Source organism: Acinonyx jubatus, chromosome F2 (genome assembly GCF_027475565.1).
Source record: "Acinonyx jubatus isolate Ajub_Pintada_27869175 chromosome F2, VMU_Ajub_asm_v1.0, whole genome shotgun sequence".
NCBI classification, from domain to species: domain Eukaryota; kingdom Metazoa; phylum Chordata; class Mammalia; order Carnivora; family Felidae; genus Acinonyx; species Acinonyx jubatus.
Genome location: NC_069394.1, coordinates 67,220,306 through 67,239,243, shown reverse-complemented (window position 1 = coordinate 67,239,243; position 18,938 = coordinate 67,220,306). Strand labels below are relative to the sequence as shown.

The 18,938-nt window shown below is 35.7% G+C and overlaps 1 protein-coding gene across 3 annotated transcripts in view; it reads right to left on the bottom strand.

The window, feature by feature from the left end:
• LOC106985755 (cytochrome P450 7B1) overlaps positions 1-18,938 on the bottom strand; it is a 169,203-nt gene that overhangs the window by 19,700 nt on the left and 130,565 nt on the right. For 2 of the 3 annotated variants that reach the window (XR_003415209.2, XM_027042942.2), the window contains exons 2-4: positions 9,630-9,766; positions 1,009-1,596; positions 341-547 (exon numbers count right to left, since the gene is read on the bottom strand). Coding sequence is in view for 2 of the 3 variants with exons in the window: in XM_027042942.2 (XP_026898743.1) it covers positions 341-547; positions 1,009-1,596; positions 9,630-9,766 (932 nt within the window). In the remaining variant the exon portion in view is untranslated. Of the gene's footprint in view, positions 1-340; positions 548-1,008; positions 1,597-5,127; positions 5,272-9,629; positions 9,767-18,938 lie in introns of those variants that run through there. The other variant, XM_027042943.2, reaches the window with a different exon arrangement.

Below are 18,938 nucleotides of genomic sequence, written 5' to 3'. Positions count from 1 at the left end.
CTTGTCAAGATAGTGCAGCAGTGTTTAGAAAGCGTTAGCACACCAACAGATGCTCAGAATCAAATGACTTAATAGGCATAAACTTTTTTTTTTCAAATAATTGCAAAGCTTTGGTTTAGCCTTTTGCATACCTTGCATAGTTAATTACCTAGGCCTTAATGTTTACATGTAATGAGAGTATCTACAGCTATAAACTACATAATTTATAATTGATGTAAATGGGTGTTATTATGTCAATTAGGCAGCTGTGTCCTCCACCTCTTGGTAAACAGCTTTGAGTGATAAACTGAGTTTGCAGAGAGGTACCTTCTTTTCTTCATAACAGATAAAAATAAATTACCTAGGTAGACCAGGCTGTCCAATTGTTCTCTGGTGAGGTGGATGGGAAATCCAGACCCTTTCTTTTGACCTGTTGACTGCAGAAAATGGTCAATTTCGTCACGCAGCACTGCCATAGCTTCTGGGTGCTGTAGGAGGTAATACATCGCCCAGAACATAGTTGGAATAGTGTTTGTCACAGAGGCCCAGAGAAAGCCTAAATGATGTGCTGGGAGAAAATAAGTGAAAAGGAAGATTAATAGCGTTTATTACACTGATTAGATTTGCAGTGTGCTAATTAAAAGATGTTAGGACACAGACCCAGCCAAGGATCAGTGCATGCTAATGAGGACCAATAGGCTTCTGAAGTCTAATTTTCTGCTTAATGAGAATAGTTTAAAATGTAATGTGCGTGTGGGGGGTGGGGAGGTGGGGGATGAGATAAGAGGAGTAAATGCAGCTTAGTTATACTCTTTCTCATTATCACCATTAAGTATCTTGTTTTACCACCTCAGCAAAAAAAAAAAAAAAATCAATTATCACAGAGGGTTGTTTCAGAGTAAAACATTTTATCATTAGCCAATTAGAAAGAGCATAAAAATTTTCAAGGTCACCATTTTGTCTTTTTATTTCAAAGGTCTATTGTAAATTATTTTATTTTAGACAAGTAATCATCCAGAAGTTTCTTACCTCCTATTTCAAGGTCCTCGAGCGTATAGTATTTCTCCAGGATATCTTGCCTCATTTGAACAACTTCTGACCATCCTTGTATCTTAGCTAAGTGTTCTGATGTCAAGTTTTTTATAAGTTTATTTCTAATAGACTTGACATTTCCTAGAAGCTCTATGGGTATGTCTGATACTAAATACGGGAATTTGTCATCAAATTTTAAATAATAATCTCTTAGCTCAGTAGTAAATGTCTTCGTACTACCAGCAAGACTTTTTCCATATATGGTTGTAAATGTGATCTCAAACATCACTGAGTTGCAGAATGCCAACAGCGGTGTCATGACCCAATCTGTGGCTTTTAGTAGGTGGAGTTCAAGCACTTGTCTTAAATTCTGCATCATGTTTTCTGTGAGTATGTCCAAAGATTTCCCTTGTAAAAGTTGATAGCAGATGTGAAGTTCATCGTTCAGGTCATCATTGGTTTCCAGCTTTTTGATGGAAAATGCTTTCCTTAAGACTTTATTACTAAATATTCGAAAGCTTAATTTGCGGTTTTTTATCACTGACTGGTACTGAAAAGGGTCCAGGATAAATGTTATATACTTTCCTAAAAGAAATAAATGAGAATATGAGCTCTTTTGGTAGCAAAACACACAATATACCTGAAATTTGAAAATATTTTAATCAAAATTAGAAAGACCTTAACAACATCTAGAAAGGTGCAAAGTTTAATAAAAATCCATTTTGTTCAGATTCCATACCTGTTTCCTTTAAAAATGGGAGATAGTAGGAAAGGCTTCAGTTAAATATTCTTAAATTCTGAATGACTTTTAAAAAGATACTGTCTTATTTTAATTAAGTACCCAAGTATTTAAACTACCCTTGAAATATCCTCAGAATCTCTTGACTTAAACATTTCTCATACAATAATACAAACAGAAAACAAACATCAAACAAACAAATTATTATTTACACTTCATAAAGAGCTATTTCATACTTGGTATCATCTTAGCTTTGGTTGGATACAATACCTTTAACTCAGATAAATGAGTATGTGGTATGAGGCCAGTACTCACAAGTTCATGTTCGGTGCAACACTAATACCAAATCAAAATGTCAGCATTTTCATTTTTATACATGAGAAAATAGTGGTTCATGGAGATTTAGTAACATGTCCAAGGTTACCTACTGATTTGTGACTAAAACAGAATTCCAAACTAGAACCTGTCCATTCATGCATTCATCCCTACCTTCAACATTTATTGAGATCCAGATATTTATTTGGATCTCTTTCCTCTTAAGATAAAAAGATGCAAAGAAATCATTGTATCATTGTGGATGGTGTTGTAGCAGAGATGTGAACGCAATGTAGGGGAAAGAGAAAGGGAAATCTGCTTCAGTCTGCCTGGAGTTATCTATCATCAAGATAGTTCCTTGAGGTGCTGACATTTGGTCTTTTCATAGATCAGTGTTGTCCACACTTACCCAATTAAAAGACTTAGGGTGCTGGTTAACAATACAGATTCCTGCCTGATTCTGATTCGTAAGGTTTAGATGTGGGACCTACAAGTCTCTATTTTTGACAGGGGCCTGAAGTGATTTAAGGCAGCACACTGAGGAACATTGCCATTCTATGGTTGGTCTCTCAAAACTGGCAGGAAACTTGGAGTGTTCCCAGTTCCCAGGTGATCATTGATAGTTCAACTATCAACTCTAAATTAATCAGTTGAAAAGCTAAAGAAAGTCAAGAGAGGTTAAGGGCCAAGATCCCACTGCCATTTTTAGTGGCAGAGCCAGGACAAGAAGTCACTCTCCATTCATTGTTCCGTTCCTTACGCAGTGCTGACTTCCTCTCACTAGAGTGCTGTTTTAAGATTCCTAATTCGAAGTATTATGCAAATAGTATTTAAAATGGGCATTTAATGTCCTTTTTTTCCAAGAACAGACATGAAGTTTAGATAACCCTACAAATTTTAATATCTATTAATTATATTGTCTTCTAGAAAACAGTTCATAGACATTAACATTTGTAAGATCATACACACTTTCCTTTTCACTTTATCATTTCTCTTTGTGTGAGTGTGTATGTGTGTGTAGCTTTCTTAGACCAACAATGCCTCACTTGTTATTTATTGGTAATTCAAGCAGCATCACAGATATTAAATTCAATGTGGTACATGATTAGGACAAAGTTTTGAATAATTTGCAACCTAATTCTTGAAACAGGATAATATGTTTTTGTCTTACAATTTTAAAACATAATTTTTAAGTATACATTAATGTACATGTGTTATGATGTTTTTCTAAAAATATATCATACGTCTTGAATTTTATATATTGTATTTCTCCTTCACTTATTTAATAAGGTGGGCCAATACAGGAATGAGGGTAAAGCTAGAAGTGTCTATTCATTCTGGTCAGATCCCAAAGCTGCGTCTATAAAGTAAACTGGATTTTTTCCCCCTAGGGAGAGCAAAAAGGACTCAACTGGATTTGAGCATATTTTATGACACCTGCTTTACCATAGCATCTTAATTAAATAAAATTGCCAGCATCTGCCTGACAAATAATTGAAAAAAAGAGTGAATTCTCTTATTTTGCAAAAGATATAATTTTAGGCGAAGCAATGTATTTTCACAGGTGGTGATTCATACTTTCCTCCTTTCACTAAATGAAAAGATTTTGTTAAATATCTTTAGGGTTATTTTAAATTAGCCACTAAAATTCAGAGAATGTATAAAAGATTCAGTTTGTAAAACACACAATTTTTAGAGAATAGTTTGAATTTTTCTTACCAATTTTCTACATTCATTAAAATCTAAGTGGAAAGACAAAACTATATTCAGCCATGACAGCATGAGCTACTGGCCATTGGCCTACTGAAGTAGATAGAGCCTGTGTGCATGCAAGAGTTTTTGTCTTCGATTCATCACAAATACACACATAGCCCCTCTCTCTCCTTGCTGGTTAGGATATGGGAAGAAAACAATGAGATTAATTTCAAATAAAAGGAATAAAAGCTAATTAGCAACCAATTATTGATAAATTGTTTTTTAAAATAAGCAATTATTGCACATAGGTTCTTTATAAAAATCCTTCCTGATTAGTTAAAATCAATTTATTTGTAAATGAAATTCTCACTCCTGTCAAGCCTCCTTATACTCCAGGATCTGTATTTTCTCTTTCTCATTCTTATTTTAATTTTCTTCAACATCAAGGCATTGTGTTTTCCCAACTCTCTTTCTGAGTAAGATGTTGATTGCTTTAAAAGTAGACGTTTTGATTTTCTGGACTTTTACTTTTCAAGTGGGTTTGGAAGTACTAATAACCCTGGAGATGTTAGTTGGCTTTCCAACTTTTAATCTTCAGTATAAACAATTTAAGCTAAGTTTTCCAAAATTAATATTAATTTAAACCATCTGTCCACCATCTGCTAATGTGAGATGCAAAACCAGAGTTTCTTTGTAATCTTTAATCAGACAGTTAGGAAAACACATATACATTCATAAAATGAATTTAAATTTTTTAACAAAGGAAATCTGAAAAGTTATTCTGAAGGCCATGTATTCTTGGAGCAAAATTAACTTTTGCTCCAGTGTGATTTTATGTAAATGAATATCAAGTGTTGATAGGCAAGTTGCCTAGTTTACAAAGATCACAAGGTAGAAACAATATCCATTGCCATGTTTCCAAAAGAGAAAAGAATGCTGTCAGCAGTTGATATGAAATATTGATTTAAAGAATTTCAGAGTTTGCATTTGTCTAACATAGAAATGTCAAAATGGGGCTCACTTCTGCTACATATATATATATATATATATATATATATATATATATGTATACACATAATGTAATATTATATGAACTATTTAATATATATCATATATAATTATCTTTTAGAGCAATAAATTTGAAATGGGCTGAAAATTTTTAATGTCTTCTTTAACAACAATTTCATTCTTGTCCCTTTTCAGAGCTGAGTCTAAAGATATTAATTCTAGCATTCCTGTATAACCTGTGCATGATCCTTTACTAACTCGGCAGCCTTTTCACTTCTTTTGAAATCACTTCTTTTAGGAAGGTGAAGCTACATAACGCAAAGTACATCAGTAAATATAAGAAAAATTAAATTATTCACCCAGTTGTCTTGTACACAAAACGTCTGACATCTGGATCGTTATAAATTGAATTTTGATGTTTTCATTTCAGGTATTTGGTGCTATCCAGAGACACATCCATGGAAATTCAGGACAACTATTTGAGCCTTTAGATATAGAAATGCCTAGTCAACAAATATGAGATAAATTTGGATTTTAAAGAGATTTTCCTTAATTATGAGCTTTTAATCTCCATGCTTAGTTTTTCAATAGAATTTTTTAAAACATCAAGCTGAAAATATTAGTTTGAAAGTGAAATATGAATGAACTTTTTAGTTTCTGAGGATGATCACATTTTATACTCTCCCTCTTATTAGGGAGATTTCACTAGCTGCTGACAATGATGTACAGTGGTGCTTCGCTGGGGTGACATCTAGGGAAAACTGTTCCTCTGCACCACCACACAAAACCAATTAGAGAACTATTTTCTGCGACAGGGCACGAATTTACGTGGTTTCTCATGAAAAGATGTATCTTTTAATTTCTTTATTAAGATGACATCCGTGTCCCTTGAGACTTTTAGGGATGACAATCATTTGTTCATCATGCAAGAGCATACAGTAACTGAAATCACATTACGGGACAAGGGTGGAAGGCCCCGTTCCTCATTTCACATTTTCCAAAGGAGCTATTTTGCAAACTGATCATTAGAAGCAAATACATTAACAGGGTATCTTGACAGGAATTAATACAAACTCTGGTAAGGAGCCAAAGGGGAGTAGTGGTACATATTCAACTGTGGTTGTGTACTGTTGAGTTCAAGAGCATAACCATGGTCAAATTATTTAGACATCAGAAATTCAACAAGCTTCTTAGCGTCTAAGATTAAGATATCAAGTGTCAGTGGAAATTGGTTTTTTGAACAGTGAATAACATTATCCAACTCTACCACAAGTTTCTGTTTAATCATCTTAATCATCTCAGGCTATTTTTGTATAATGTATTAAAAGGGAAAACGGAGAAGATCAATAATTTGTGTCTACTCATTAGGACATAAAGTTTAAGTTTTTAAGTAAGAGTGATTTCTTTTTTTTTTTTTAAGTGAAGAATGTAGTTTTGTTATTATGAAGCCAAAAGATCACTTAGGATAGAACCACCAGGTATGGCCTTTATTTGTATTATAGTAAGTGTTTCATCAGCTCTAAGGTATTGGGAATATCCTCATCAAATATTTATTGTGAATCAATCAGTGCTGAGCTCTGGTCTAAATGCTGGCAATAGAGGAGATAAAGAATAATGAAGGTAAATAGACAAATGAATTAACAATAAATTCACAATTTATTAAATGCCATGACAGAGTGATACTGAGCATAATGGGAGCCTGGAGAAGAGGCGTTAAACATAACAGGGGAGAAGAGATGGTCAATGATGCTTTGGGGAGGAAGTGTAATGTGACTATGACCTCAAAAGATGAACCCGTGTCAGTCATCTTTTCGGGATGACTCACAAGCAGAAGAACGGCACTCAGGCAGAAAAAACAGCAAGACAAAACACAGGCACAAAAGGACATCGTGTGTGAGGAGAAATTTCAAACAATTTGGCGTATTAACAGTGCATTAAGCACAAGGCAAGCGGTAGCAACAGCCGAGGCCAGAGAGGTGGGGGAGCCCAGTCTTGGGGAGCCTTGTGAGGATTCCATTAGATATGCAGTTGCTCCAGATGCATGATGTTTTTTTTCCATTTCAATTTTTCTGAAATCGGAGTGTAGGGAGAGACTTGCCACTAGGTTGTGATGAAATGGATACTGCCTGTTCATGCAAGAAGGCAAGCCGTGCTGATAATTTCATCCAGTTGGGTCGTTGTTTTTCTCCCAATTACATTAAAATGGCAGCACTGAAATGAAGTTGCTCTATGTACAAAAGGTTGCTTCTGATACTCAACAGAGTAATTGCAGTAAGAAGAAATTACCTAAATTCTTTAGGAACAGAACATAAAATTCCAAGGCTGGTTAGAGGAAGGTAAAAGGGTTGAGCAAAGAAAGGTGTTTAAGTAAAGATGACCCAGTTTAAGGCATCCTCAGAGTCAGTGAAAGAACCAGAGGTGCAGTGTCACCAGAGTGAAAGAAGAGGGCATTCTGAGAAGGAATGAGAGATTTGTATGGTCAAACAAAGTAGAGAGGTCTAGTCAGGTGAGGGCCCATTAATGTCCTCAGCAAGGCAGATGGCTTGTTCCAAGTAGGAGGTATCTAGGAGATAAGCAAGCATGGGAGCAAATGTAGGTAACTTAAAAAATCTGGATGCAAAAGAGAAAAAAAAAGAAATGAAAGGTACCTAGAAGGAGAATATAGGAGAAGCTTAAGTATGGCTATTTTAAGCTTTATGTAAGGGCCTAAGAGGGAAAGAAAAATGAAGACATATGTTTGGGAAGAATAAATAATGAAACCGGACCTTTGGAGGCAGGATGTTATGGTCACGAGGACAGGTAATTGTCTTAAACATTCTTTGAAATTAGGGAAAATGTAGGGGGATAGCTGTGAGATGCAAGGATGTCCGGAAGATGGGTGAGGGTCTGAGATCATACCTGATGGCTTCATTCTTCTTGGGAAGGAAAGGAAGGTGAGTGAACTATGTTGCCACAGCCCAGTGAGAGATGGGGAGCTAGAACAGCCTGGAAAGGCCTTTCCTGCCCTCCCTCCAGCACACTCAACTAGAAGTCAGAGGGCAAAGAAGTGCAGATAATCTAATCTGTAGAGATCAGATTTCTGGGACATAGGACATGAAAGGTGAAGAAAAGAAATAGCTAGTCCAGTGATAAGCTGATATAAAAGACTATGCGAAGATGGCTACAGTAAACTCTTTCTATCTCTCTACACATGCTCCTTTGCAATGGGACTCTGCCATTCTTCCCAGAGAGTGGTGAAGTTTATTTCCCTACCCTTGAGTTGGGGCTGGGCTACGACTGCTCTGACTAATAAAATGTGGTGGAAGAGAGGTTTTGTAATAACTCAGCCCAGTTCTCAGGAGGCTCTGCAGCTTTTCCTCTCACCCACCTGAAACACTAGCTGCCATGTAAGGACAACTTCTTGAGAATGAAACATCGTGTGGACACAGAGGCCCAGCCAGGCACGTGATGAAGCCATCTTGGAACATCCAGTTCCCAGTTAAGCAGCCAGATGACTCAAGCCACAAAAGTGATTCAGGCAAGATTGGTTGCTTTAAGGCATTAAATTTGGGGGAGGTTTGTTACACAGCAGCTATTTAGCTATTTAGCTCATACAGCTGGACAACATGGGCCTTAAAGGAGGATGAGAGAAGAACATTCCAACTTTTCCTCTCAGCCCTATGATATTGGGATGTTTAGTAATCTTGCTGTAGTTTTCTTTTTTCTTTTGTAAGCATTTTATTCAAGTGAGAAGCATAACAAACACTTCAAAATTAAAAATACATTGTAAAAAAAATACATTCTAGATCAGTGGTTGCTAGGGGATCAGGTCGGGAGGAAAGCAGAATGAGTACGTGGAACCCAGAGGATTTGGGGGGCAGTTACACTATCCTCTATGATAGTGAATAATATCCAGGGAATGGTGGATCCATGACATACGTTTGTCAAAACTCAAAGAACTGTACAACGCAAAGGGTGGACCCTAATGTAAACCACAGACCTTTAATAATGTATCAACATCAGATCATCAGCTGTGACAAATTATGGGATAAACTATAGTAGGAAATAATAAGGAAAACTATGATCAAGGGAAACAGGATATATGGGTAATCTCTGATCAATTTTCTTTAAACCTAAAACTGCTCTATAAAATAAAGTCTGTTAATACATTCTAGCCTTTTTTCCCCTTGAACCATTCTTTTTATTCTTTAATTTTTTTATGTTTATTTATTTTTGACAGAGAGAGAGAGAGAGAGAGAGAGAGAGAGAGCGAGCATAAGTGGGGGAGGGGCAGAGAGAGAGGGAGACCCAGAATTCGAAGCAGGCTCCAGGCTCTGAGCCGCCAGCACAGAGCCCGACGCGGGGCCTGAACCCACGGAGTGCGACATCATGACCTGACCTGAAGTCAGATGCTGAACCGACTGAGCCACCCAGGCGTCCGGAACAATTCTTAAAACCAAGCCAAATGAAGCCAAAATGGCAGGTGATGGGAGGACAGCAGGGTTCCCTAGGTACCCTCAAGACTTTTACACTTTGTGTAAAAACTTTGTTTTCAATGTGAAAATTACTGTACTCAAAGAAATAGTTTTCTTTTGTATTAGCCTACAAATGAAACAATAATATATAAACATTCCATATTTTGCCTAGAGAAAAATACAACTTAAGAACAACTGAGAAAAAAATCAACTGAGAATTTATTATTTTTTTAAGCATTTTTCTTTTCTGTTTTTTGTTTCTTTTAAATTTTAAATAGGCTCCACACTCAGTGCGGGGCTTGAACTCATGCCCCTGAGATCAGGAGTTGCACACTCTACCAACTGAACCAGCCAGACACCCCAAGAACTTATGACTTATGGAAGGTACTTATAGAAGTGCTGCTTACCCCCAAGGAGAACAGTGAAAGTGTCACCATGTTGCTTTTGAAGTGTTTTCATGAAACCTAAAGGATTCTTCTGGAAGTTCAGGGCCTCTCCAAGGTAAGGAAGCCAGCCTTTTATCAATGGAGGCTCACCAGGTCTCCTATGAGAAAAACAAACAAACAAGCAAACACAAGAAAAAATTAAGTCCCTATTTTAATACATGTGAGTTATGAATCCACTCTAGAAGTGAATGGATGAATTGCACAGCTAATTCCGTTCTTTTATTCAATGATTCTTATATAATCAAAGACATGGATTTATTGAGCCCCACCAGTATGTGTGGGTTTTGGGGTATACAGTTCAACTCATAGCTTTTGGTGAGCAACTTTTTGAAGAACTTTGTTACCTTGTAAGACTCAAATGGCTGACTGAAATGACAGCTACACTTAGTAACCATTTTATGTATGAGCTCTGTCTGTACTGTTCTGAGTGTTAGATGTCAGGTAGTTCACTTGCCAAAGTAAAGTTCTTTGTTATCAGATGTCACTTTAGGCTAGGATTATATCATTAGAAGAGGGACAATTAATAATCTCGAAAAATCTTTTATGCTGTTGGGAACAGTAAAAACTTCAACATTGTTTCCATGAAGTATATCTTGTTATATCCTTTCATAAAGTTTTTATTCAACTACAAAATGAATAGGAATATTTATTAAATTTTACAAGACAACATATGAAACACATTCAACGAAACATTGAAATATTGTGAATTAAAAAACAAGTTCCTTCTTTTTTGACCTATAATCCTAGCAAAACTAGACTTCAAAATTTCTTCTTCTTCATTTATTTGGTGAACTCAATCTGATTTAAAGTTAAAAAAAAAATCCAAAGCCATTTTATCCTAGAAGGGATTAAAACAAATATTCAAGAGAACTCTGATAATTCTCTATCCCATCTGTGAAGATGACTTATACTACAGGCAGTACAACCCATTTTGATTAATCACAAGATATTACTAGCTCAGACCTAATCAAAGTTCAAGATTATGATCATATTCAACATGGACTTTTATGTAGCTAGATTAACCCTATCAAAAGCTTTTATTTTCCCACATCCCAACATGGTAGAATTAAACTTAAAACATAAACATCAGATCTTTCAGGGGAAAAAGGAAATAAATTAACACAAAATAAACCCAAAGTATGGTAGAAATAAAGGAAAAAGGTATCAAAACTCTTCTTTCTGTTTTTAGAATAAAATTGATTTTTATAATAATTTATAAAATGTATGCTGTTATTTAGATACATATACTTAGAAAGACAATAAACATTGCATAAAAGTGTATATCTTATGCTTCCTCCCTTTCTCTGTTACTTTCTTAAATGCTAACTTTCCCAATGGAGACTTGTTTTTTTGAGAAATTTAAAAGTGTACCAAAAAAGTATTTTAACAGTTAATTCTATATCCATAGATTAAACAAGAGGAGACAACATATATGATTGTAAGGTAGGATCTCCAAATTAGAAACTGCCATAGCATACCGGCTATAAATCAATGACTTTCAAAATTCGTAAGTGATCTTAGTTCATAAGATTTCCTTTAAAAATATTAACTCTCTTCCTTGGTCTATTTTTACTCTGGTGCGTTTAGTGTTGCTTGAATGTTGCATTGTGACAAAGATTTTGAAAGGCTTTTTGTCATATCGTAATTTAATGCAACTAATTTCATCCTCTATGCTCTGTCATTTGGTCAAAAGCTGTATTCTTCACGGGATTTCCGCGGGGGGAAAGGATTGAACTCAGAAATCCAGGGGAATATTAAGTTAATGTTCAGAGTTAGGGAAACACATTAGGAAGCCATTTTACTGTTACAAAGATGAGAGGATCATCATTTCTTACAGCTATGTTCATTTTGGCAGCAATAAGCTCAAAAGTATGAAATACCATGTCACAACTACGCATATTTTCAGCAAAAAATATAGTGCTGGTTCATCTTATGACCCATCAAAGACAGACCACAAAAATCTGTCTTCATCAGTACATTTGTAAAAATTATTTAGAGAGGAAAGACATCACCATAATGATCCAGAAAGGCCTGCTGACATATGGCACAGTGTAAATACTGCTATTTGTCTCTCTCATGCTCTGTGACTTTGAAAATGAAATACCCACTGCCCACTGCTGAATGAGAGAATAGATGCCTAATGTTTCTTGGGAATGATCAGGTCCCAAAGCTTAAAAAGAACAGGTTCTGAAGCAACAGTGGGCAATTTAAAAAATAAAAAAAATAAATTAAAAAAATGCAAAAAACAAAAAACAAAAAGAAAAAACTGTGGTCCATACCCCCTCTTAATCCCACTCTGATGGTATATACTTCCTCAAATATCCTCTTTACTATTTAAGACACTACAAGGACACATCTTGTAAATTTTACAAATTAGAGCTTATAAAAGGTTCTCAATGATTAAACCCAAGTTCTTGATTTTTTTTTTAGAGAGTTCTTGTGCTTGCATGTGCACAAGTGGGGGAGGCAGGGTGGGTGCAGAGGGAGAGGGAGGGAGAAAATTCCAAGCAGGCTCCATACTGTCAGTGCAGAGCCTGACATGGGGCTTGGTCTCACGAACCATGAGATCATGACCTGAACTGAACTCAAGAGTCAGTCACATTGAGGAGGGCCCTTGTTGGGATGAGCACTGGGTATTGTATGTAAGCAACAGAACACGGGAATCTACCCCCAAAACCAAGAGCATGCTGTACACACTGTATGTTAGCCAATTTGACAATAAATTATATTAAAAAAAAACTTAGCAAAAAAAAAAAAAAAGTCCGTCACTTAAGTGACTGAGCCACCCAGGCACCCTTAATACTGGGATTTTAACTCTAATACACTAGCTATGTAGACACCCAGTTGTTTTTTAACTTAAGAATGATAGGGGCGCCTGGGTGGCTCAGTTGGTTGAGCGTCCGACTTCGGCTCGGGTCATGATCTCGTGGCCTGTGAGTTCGAGTCCCGAGTCGGACTCTGTGCTGACAGCTCAGAGCCTGGAACCTATTTGGATTCTGTGTCTCCCTCTCTCTCTGCCGCTCCCCTGCTCATGCTCTGTCTCTCTCTCTGTCAAAAATTAATAAACATTAAAAGATAAAAAAAGAAATTTTAACTTGAGAATGATAATATTAACCTTAAATGTTTACCATTCATATATGAAAGTAGTTGTGCTATACAGAACAGGATTAGTTTTCTGGGCTATTCACATACATTGTAACATACATGGTTTTTCTCTTTTATTCTCTGTATGAACTGTTTTCTTCATCAACTCTCCCTGCTATCTATATAAGGAGCTTGGAAGGCATCACTCCCATCTTCACCACAAGAAAAAAGCTGAACAAACTGAATATCAATAACTCTTCTTAGATTCATTACAGAATTGATGCCACTGGGCAAACCAGTGCCCTGAAAGCTATAGAGACAGGTGAATACAGAAAATCATAGCTTACTGGGAACAGACGCTGCTGCTGGAGTCTTTAAGAGAGACACTGAAAAGGGTAATTGACCAATTGCTGGAGACTGAGCAAGGACTAACTTACGATATAAAATCTCCTAAGGGGCCAGACTTACGAGGGCTCCACAGGGCTCACACAAGGAGAAATAGGTAATCTGAATTAGTATGCATCTATCAAATAAATTGAATCAATATATATCTTTTGAAGTTTATTTATTTTGAGAGAGAGAGAAACAGCACAAGTAGGGTAGGGGCAGAGAGAGAGGGAGGGGGAAAGATCCCAAGCAGGCTCCACACTGCCAGCGTGGAGCCCCATGTGGGGCTTGAACCCACAAAGCCATGAGATCATGACCTGAGCTGAAACCAAGAGTCAGGTGCTTAACCGATGAGCCACCTAGGTGCCCCTGAATCAATAATTTATAATCTCCCAAAGCAGAAGGTGCCAGGTCTAGAGCTCACTGGTGAATTTTATCAGACATTTGAGGAAATGTTACCAATTCTCTCTAATCTCTTCTAGAAAAGAGAAGCAGAGAAAACACTTCCTAACTCATCCTATAAGGACAGCATTACTCTAATACAAAACCAGACAAAAACATGACAAAAAGGAAAATTATGGATCAACAAAAATAACATAGATTTAAAAATCCTCAACAAAATAATAGTAAATTGAACTCAACAGAGTATAGAAAGGATTATTATACATTAGGAGCAAGTGAAATATATTCTAGGTATTTAAGGCTGCTTCAATATTCAAAAATCAATTAAATGTAATTAATGTAATCCATTAATTCAAAGGGATAAAGAAAAGAAATCATCTGATCATATCAATAGATACAGAAATATCATTTTACAAAATGTAACACCTATTCATGAAAAAATTCTCAGAAAACCAGGATGAGAGGAAAATTCAACTTGATAAAGAACATCTACAAAAAACCTTACAACTAACATCATACTTAATGGTGAGAAACTAAATACTTCCCTGCTAAGATCTAAAACAAGGCAAAGATACCCCTTTCACAACTCCTGTTTGACAGTATACTGAAATGCAATAACACAAGAACAGAAAATACAAGGTAGAAGAATTAAAACTGTTTTTATTGCAGATGACATGATTGTCTATACAGAAAATCTCCAAGAATCAACAAAAAAAAACCCCTCCTGGAACTAATAAGCAATTATGGCCAGGTAGCAGAATACAACATTAATCCACAAAAATAAATTGCTTTCCTATTTACCAGCAGTGAATAAGTGGACTTTGAAAGAAAAGACTATTTACATTGGTACCCATAAAAATGAAATACTTTGGTAAAAATCTAAAAAAATATGTACAAAATCTACATAAGAAAAACTACAAAACTTGGAGGAAATAAATCAAATAAAAGTTAAATAAATGGAGAGATATTCCATGCACATCAATAGGGAGACTCAATACTCTCAAGATGTTCGTTCTTCTCAGCTTTATCTACAGATTCAATGCAATCCTGACCAGAACGCCAGAAAATTATTTTGTGGATATTGACAAAACAGATTCTAAAGCTTATATGGGAAGGGAAAAGACCCAGAAGAGCCAATATAATATTGAAGGACAAGAACAAAGTGGAAGGAGTGATACTACTCCACTTCAATACTTATTATAAAGCAATAGTAATCAAGACAGTGTGTTATTGGTAAACAAATAGACAAACAGGTCAGTGGAACAGAAGAGAAAGCCCAAAATTAGACCAACACAAATATAGTCAGCCAATCTTTGACAAGGGAGCACAGTAATTCAATGGAGAATGGATAGCCTTTTCAACAAATGGGGGTAGAATAATGGCATCCTCTCACAATACTAGAAATCTAGACACAATTCTTATACCTTTCACAAAAATTAACTCAAGATAGATCACAGACCTAATTGTAAAATGCAAAACTACAGAAGTCCTAGCAGATAACATAAGAAAAATCTAGATGACTTTGGGGCTGGCAATGACTTTTTAGATACAACATCAAAAGTATGATCCATGAAAAAAAAAACAAACAAACAGCTTCATTAGAATTAAAAACTTTTGCTCTGCAAAATACACTGTGAAGAGAATGAAAACCCATGTTTCAAACTGGAAGAGAAATTTTTGCAAAACACATACCTGATAAGGGAGTAACAACCAACATATACAAAGAACTCTTAAAACTCAACAATAAGAAAAAAAAAAACAATTAAAAATGGGCAAAAGATCTGAACAGACATCTTATTGAGGAAGACATACAGATGGCAAATAAACATAAAAAGATGCCCCACATCACATATTATCAGAGAATTTCAAATTACAACAACAGTGAGCTACTAGTACGCACCTATTAGAAGGGCCAAACTCAAAACACTGACTGCCCCAAATGCTGACAAAAATGCGGAACAACAGAAACTCTCATTGTTGGTGGGAATACAAAATGGTACAGCTACTTTGGAAGCCAGCTTGGCAGTTTCTTATAAAACTAAACATACTCTAACCATATGACCCAGCAACTGCGATCCTTGGTATTTACCCAAATGAGTTGAAAACTTGTGTCCACACAAAAACCTGCACACAAGTGTTTATAGCAACTTTAGTCACTATTGCCAAAACCTGGGAACAATCAAGATATCCTTCAATAGGTGAACAGATAAACAAACTGTGGTAAATCTGGTTGGTCGAATATTATTCAGTGATAAAAAGCAATGAGCTATCAAGCCACAAAAAGACATGGAAGAACCTTAATCACATATTGCCAAGTGAACTAAGCCAATCCGAAAAGGCTACATACTGTATAATGACAAGTCTATGACACTCTGGAAAAGACAAAACTATACCCATTAAAAGATCAGTAGTTGCCAAAGGTTTGGGGGAGAGAGGGATGAACACGTGTAGCACATAGGATTTTTACTAGAGCGAAACTGTTCTGTGTGTTACTGTAACCATGCACATATGTCATTATACATTTGTCAAAACCCACATAATGTACAACACAAAAATGATCCCTGATGCAAACCAGCACTTTAGTTAATTTTAATGTATTAATATTGGGTCAATTGTAACAAATACACTATACTAATGCAAGATGTTAATATTTGCGGAAATTATGGGGATAGGAAGGTGGGGGGGTTACATGGGAACTCTGCAGTTTCCTCTCAATTCTTCTGTAAACCTCAAATTGCCCTATAAAATAGAGCATATGTATCTCTATAGATATAGATATCTCTCTCTCTATAATAAACTTTAAGCAAGAAATTGTTATGTAAGTTCACATTTTTTTAATTAATATTTTTTAAAAATATAGACAATTCTAAAGTATTAGTATTGGGCAGTGTGTAAACTGACAGAAAATGCAGTATTTTTTTAAGAGTAAAGAGCTCTAAACTGATGGTTCCCAGAGGAAAGGGGGTGGGAGGATGGGTTAAATAGGTGATGGGAATTAAAGAGTGCACTTCTTGTGATGAGCATTGGGTGATGTGCAGAAGTGTTGAATCACTATATTTTACACCTGAAACTGTATGTTAACTAACTGGAATTGAAATAAAAACGTTAAAAAAGAGTAAAGCGTTCTAGAATCCAAAAAGTGAGAAAATTGCTGTGCCTTATCCCTGGCCATGATAAGCCAGTTTCTTGCCATGTCCTCATAAGAGGCCATTGTTAGGGAATCCCAAGCACCTATTTAAGATGTTGGTTGGGCGGAGGATTTTGTACCTTCTAGCTCGGGAAGCTGGTTTTCAATGACCTGTGGGGACTTTGACTAAAGTTAGTTTCTTCCTTGGCATTGTAGGGTTTTTGTCTACTTTGTCTATTAATTATTTTCACTTTAAAGAAAAAGTGAAAAATTTAATCATAAAAGAAATTCTTTTTAAATCTTTTTCTTATTTTTTATTCTTGTTTTTTTGCATTTTTAAAATTTAGTTTGTTAATGTTTTTGTTTACCTTTATTTTTGTCTGGCACTATGTTGATTCCATCATAAAGATCAGTTTTTCAGGTATGCTTTGAAAGTGATTTTCTTTTGAAGTAATTTGGGTCAAGTTTCTCCCTAGCTTTTCCCGGTTTTAAGCTGACATTGGGACATGGTGCCTCCAAGTAAGTGTAACACACCACCGGGTCTCTCAGTCATCTCTGCTGAGGGAAAGACCCAGGTTGGCAACTACCATGGGCAAGGATATCTTTGCCGAGGTGAAGTTAACCTGACACATCCTGATTGGAAAAGAGATGGTCATGAAGATCATTAACAGGAGTCAATCCTGTTAAGTATCCTATAAAGTCAAAATATTGAGGGCCTTGGATCACCCCAACATTATGAAATTATTTGAAATGATGGAGACAGGAACAGTCTACCTTGTCATGGAGACGCTAGTGAGGAAGGGCTGTTCAATTACCTAGTGGATCATGGCAGTATGAAAGAGAAAGGGCCCCAGGAAAATTCTGCCAGAGAGTGTCTGCTGTACAGTATTGCCTCCAAAAGGGTACTGTCCATAGACCTAAAGGCAGAAAACCAACTACTGGAAACTGACATAAACATCAAGTTTGCAGACTTTTGCTTCAGCAATGAGTTCCCCTTTGGCAATAAGTTGGATGCCTTGTGTGGCAGCTTCCTTATAATGCCTTGGAACTCTTTCCAGGGCCAAAAGTGAGATGGCTCCATGGTGGAGGTGTGGAGCCTAAGAGTCATCGTATGTATTCTGGTCATCATATGCCTGCATTTTGATGAACAACTTTTTAAGGATCAGAGAAAGCAGTAGTGAATTCACCATATTCACTTGTACTTGTCCATAGAATGTGAAAACCTGTCAAGACACTTCTCATCCTCCATGTCTGCGAGAGGCGCATTAGGGCAAATCATGAAAATTCCATGCATGAATGTGGCTCATGAAGATGAGGAACTGAAGCCTCATATGGAGTCACTTCCTGAGTACAAAGCCCCTGGCGGACTGAGTTGATGATGTCCACTGGCTTCACAGTGCAAAGAGGGGCAGGTAGAAGCAATGACGTGATGTGAAGGCTGTGAAGATTATCTTGCCTTGAGTCTTTATCGACACACAGAAACACCATAGGCCACTATAAGACACTCACAGAATCCATCAGTATTGACTTTTTGGAGAAATTTGTTCTCTCTCTCTTTATATATATATATATATATATATATATATATATATATACACATACATATATACATATATTCAATTATTATAAATATTGCAATTTTATATTGCAATATTATATATATTTGCAATATATGTAAATATTATGTATATGCAATTATATATATGCAATTATTATATACGTATTATACTTACTATTAAATACTTAATATTATATCAAGTATATATTATACATATAATATATGTTAGGTATATATTATATATATAATATATACTTATATAATATAGGTATATATTAAGTGTATATTATATATAGTATATATTATAATTATAATTATATGCTATATATTATATGCACTTAATATACTTAATATTATACTTAACTGCTTTATTAACTTACAGATATATACATATACGTGTGTGTACATATATATATTGTATATATATGTATGTATATATACATATACGTGTGTGTACATATATATATATTGTATATATATGTATGTATATACAATATATACTATATATATGTATATGTATATATCTGTAAGTTAATAAAGCAGTTAAGTAACCATAGGCACAACAGTATTTTCCTCAAAAAAATGTGGTAAGGGATATAATACAAAGAGAAAGGGCGGGGATACTTTAAGATGTTAATGGTCATTATGCTTGGTGGTGAGATTATGGGAGTTTGGAAGCTGGTGTCTTCTAATTTGCATGATACAAACATAC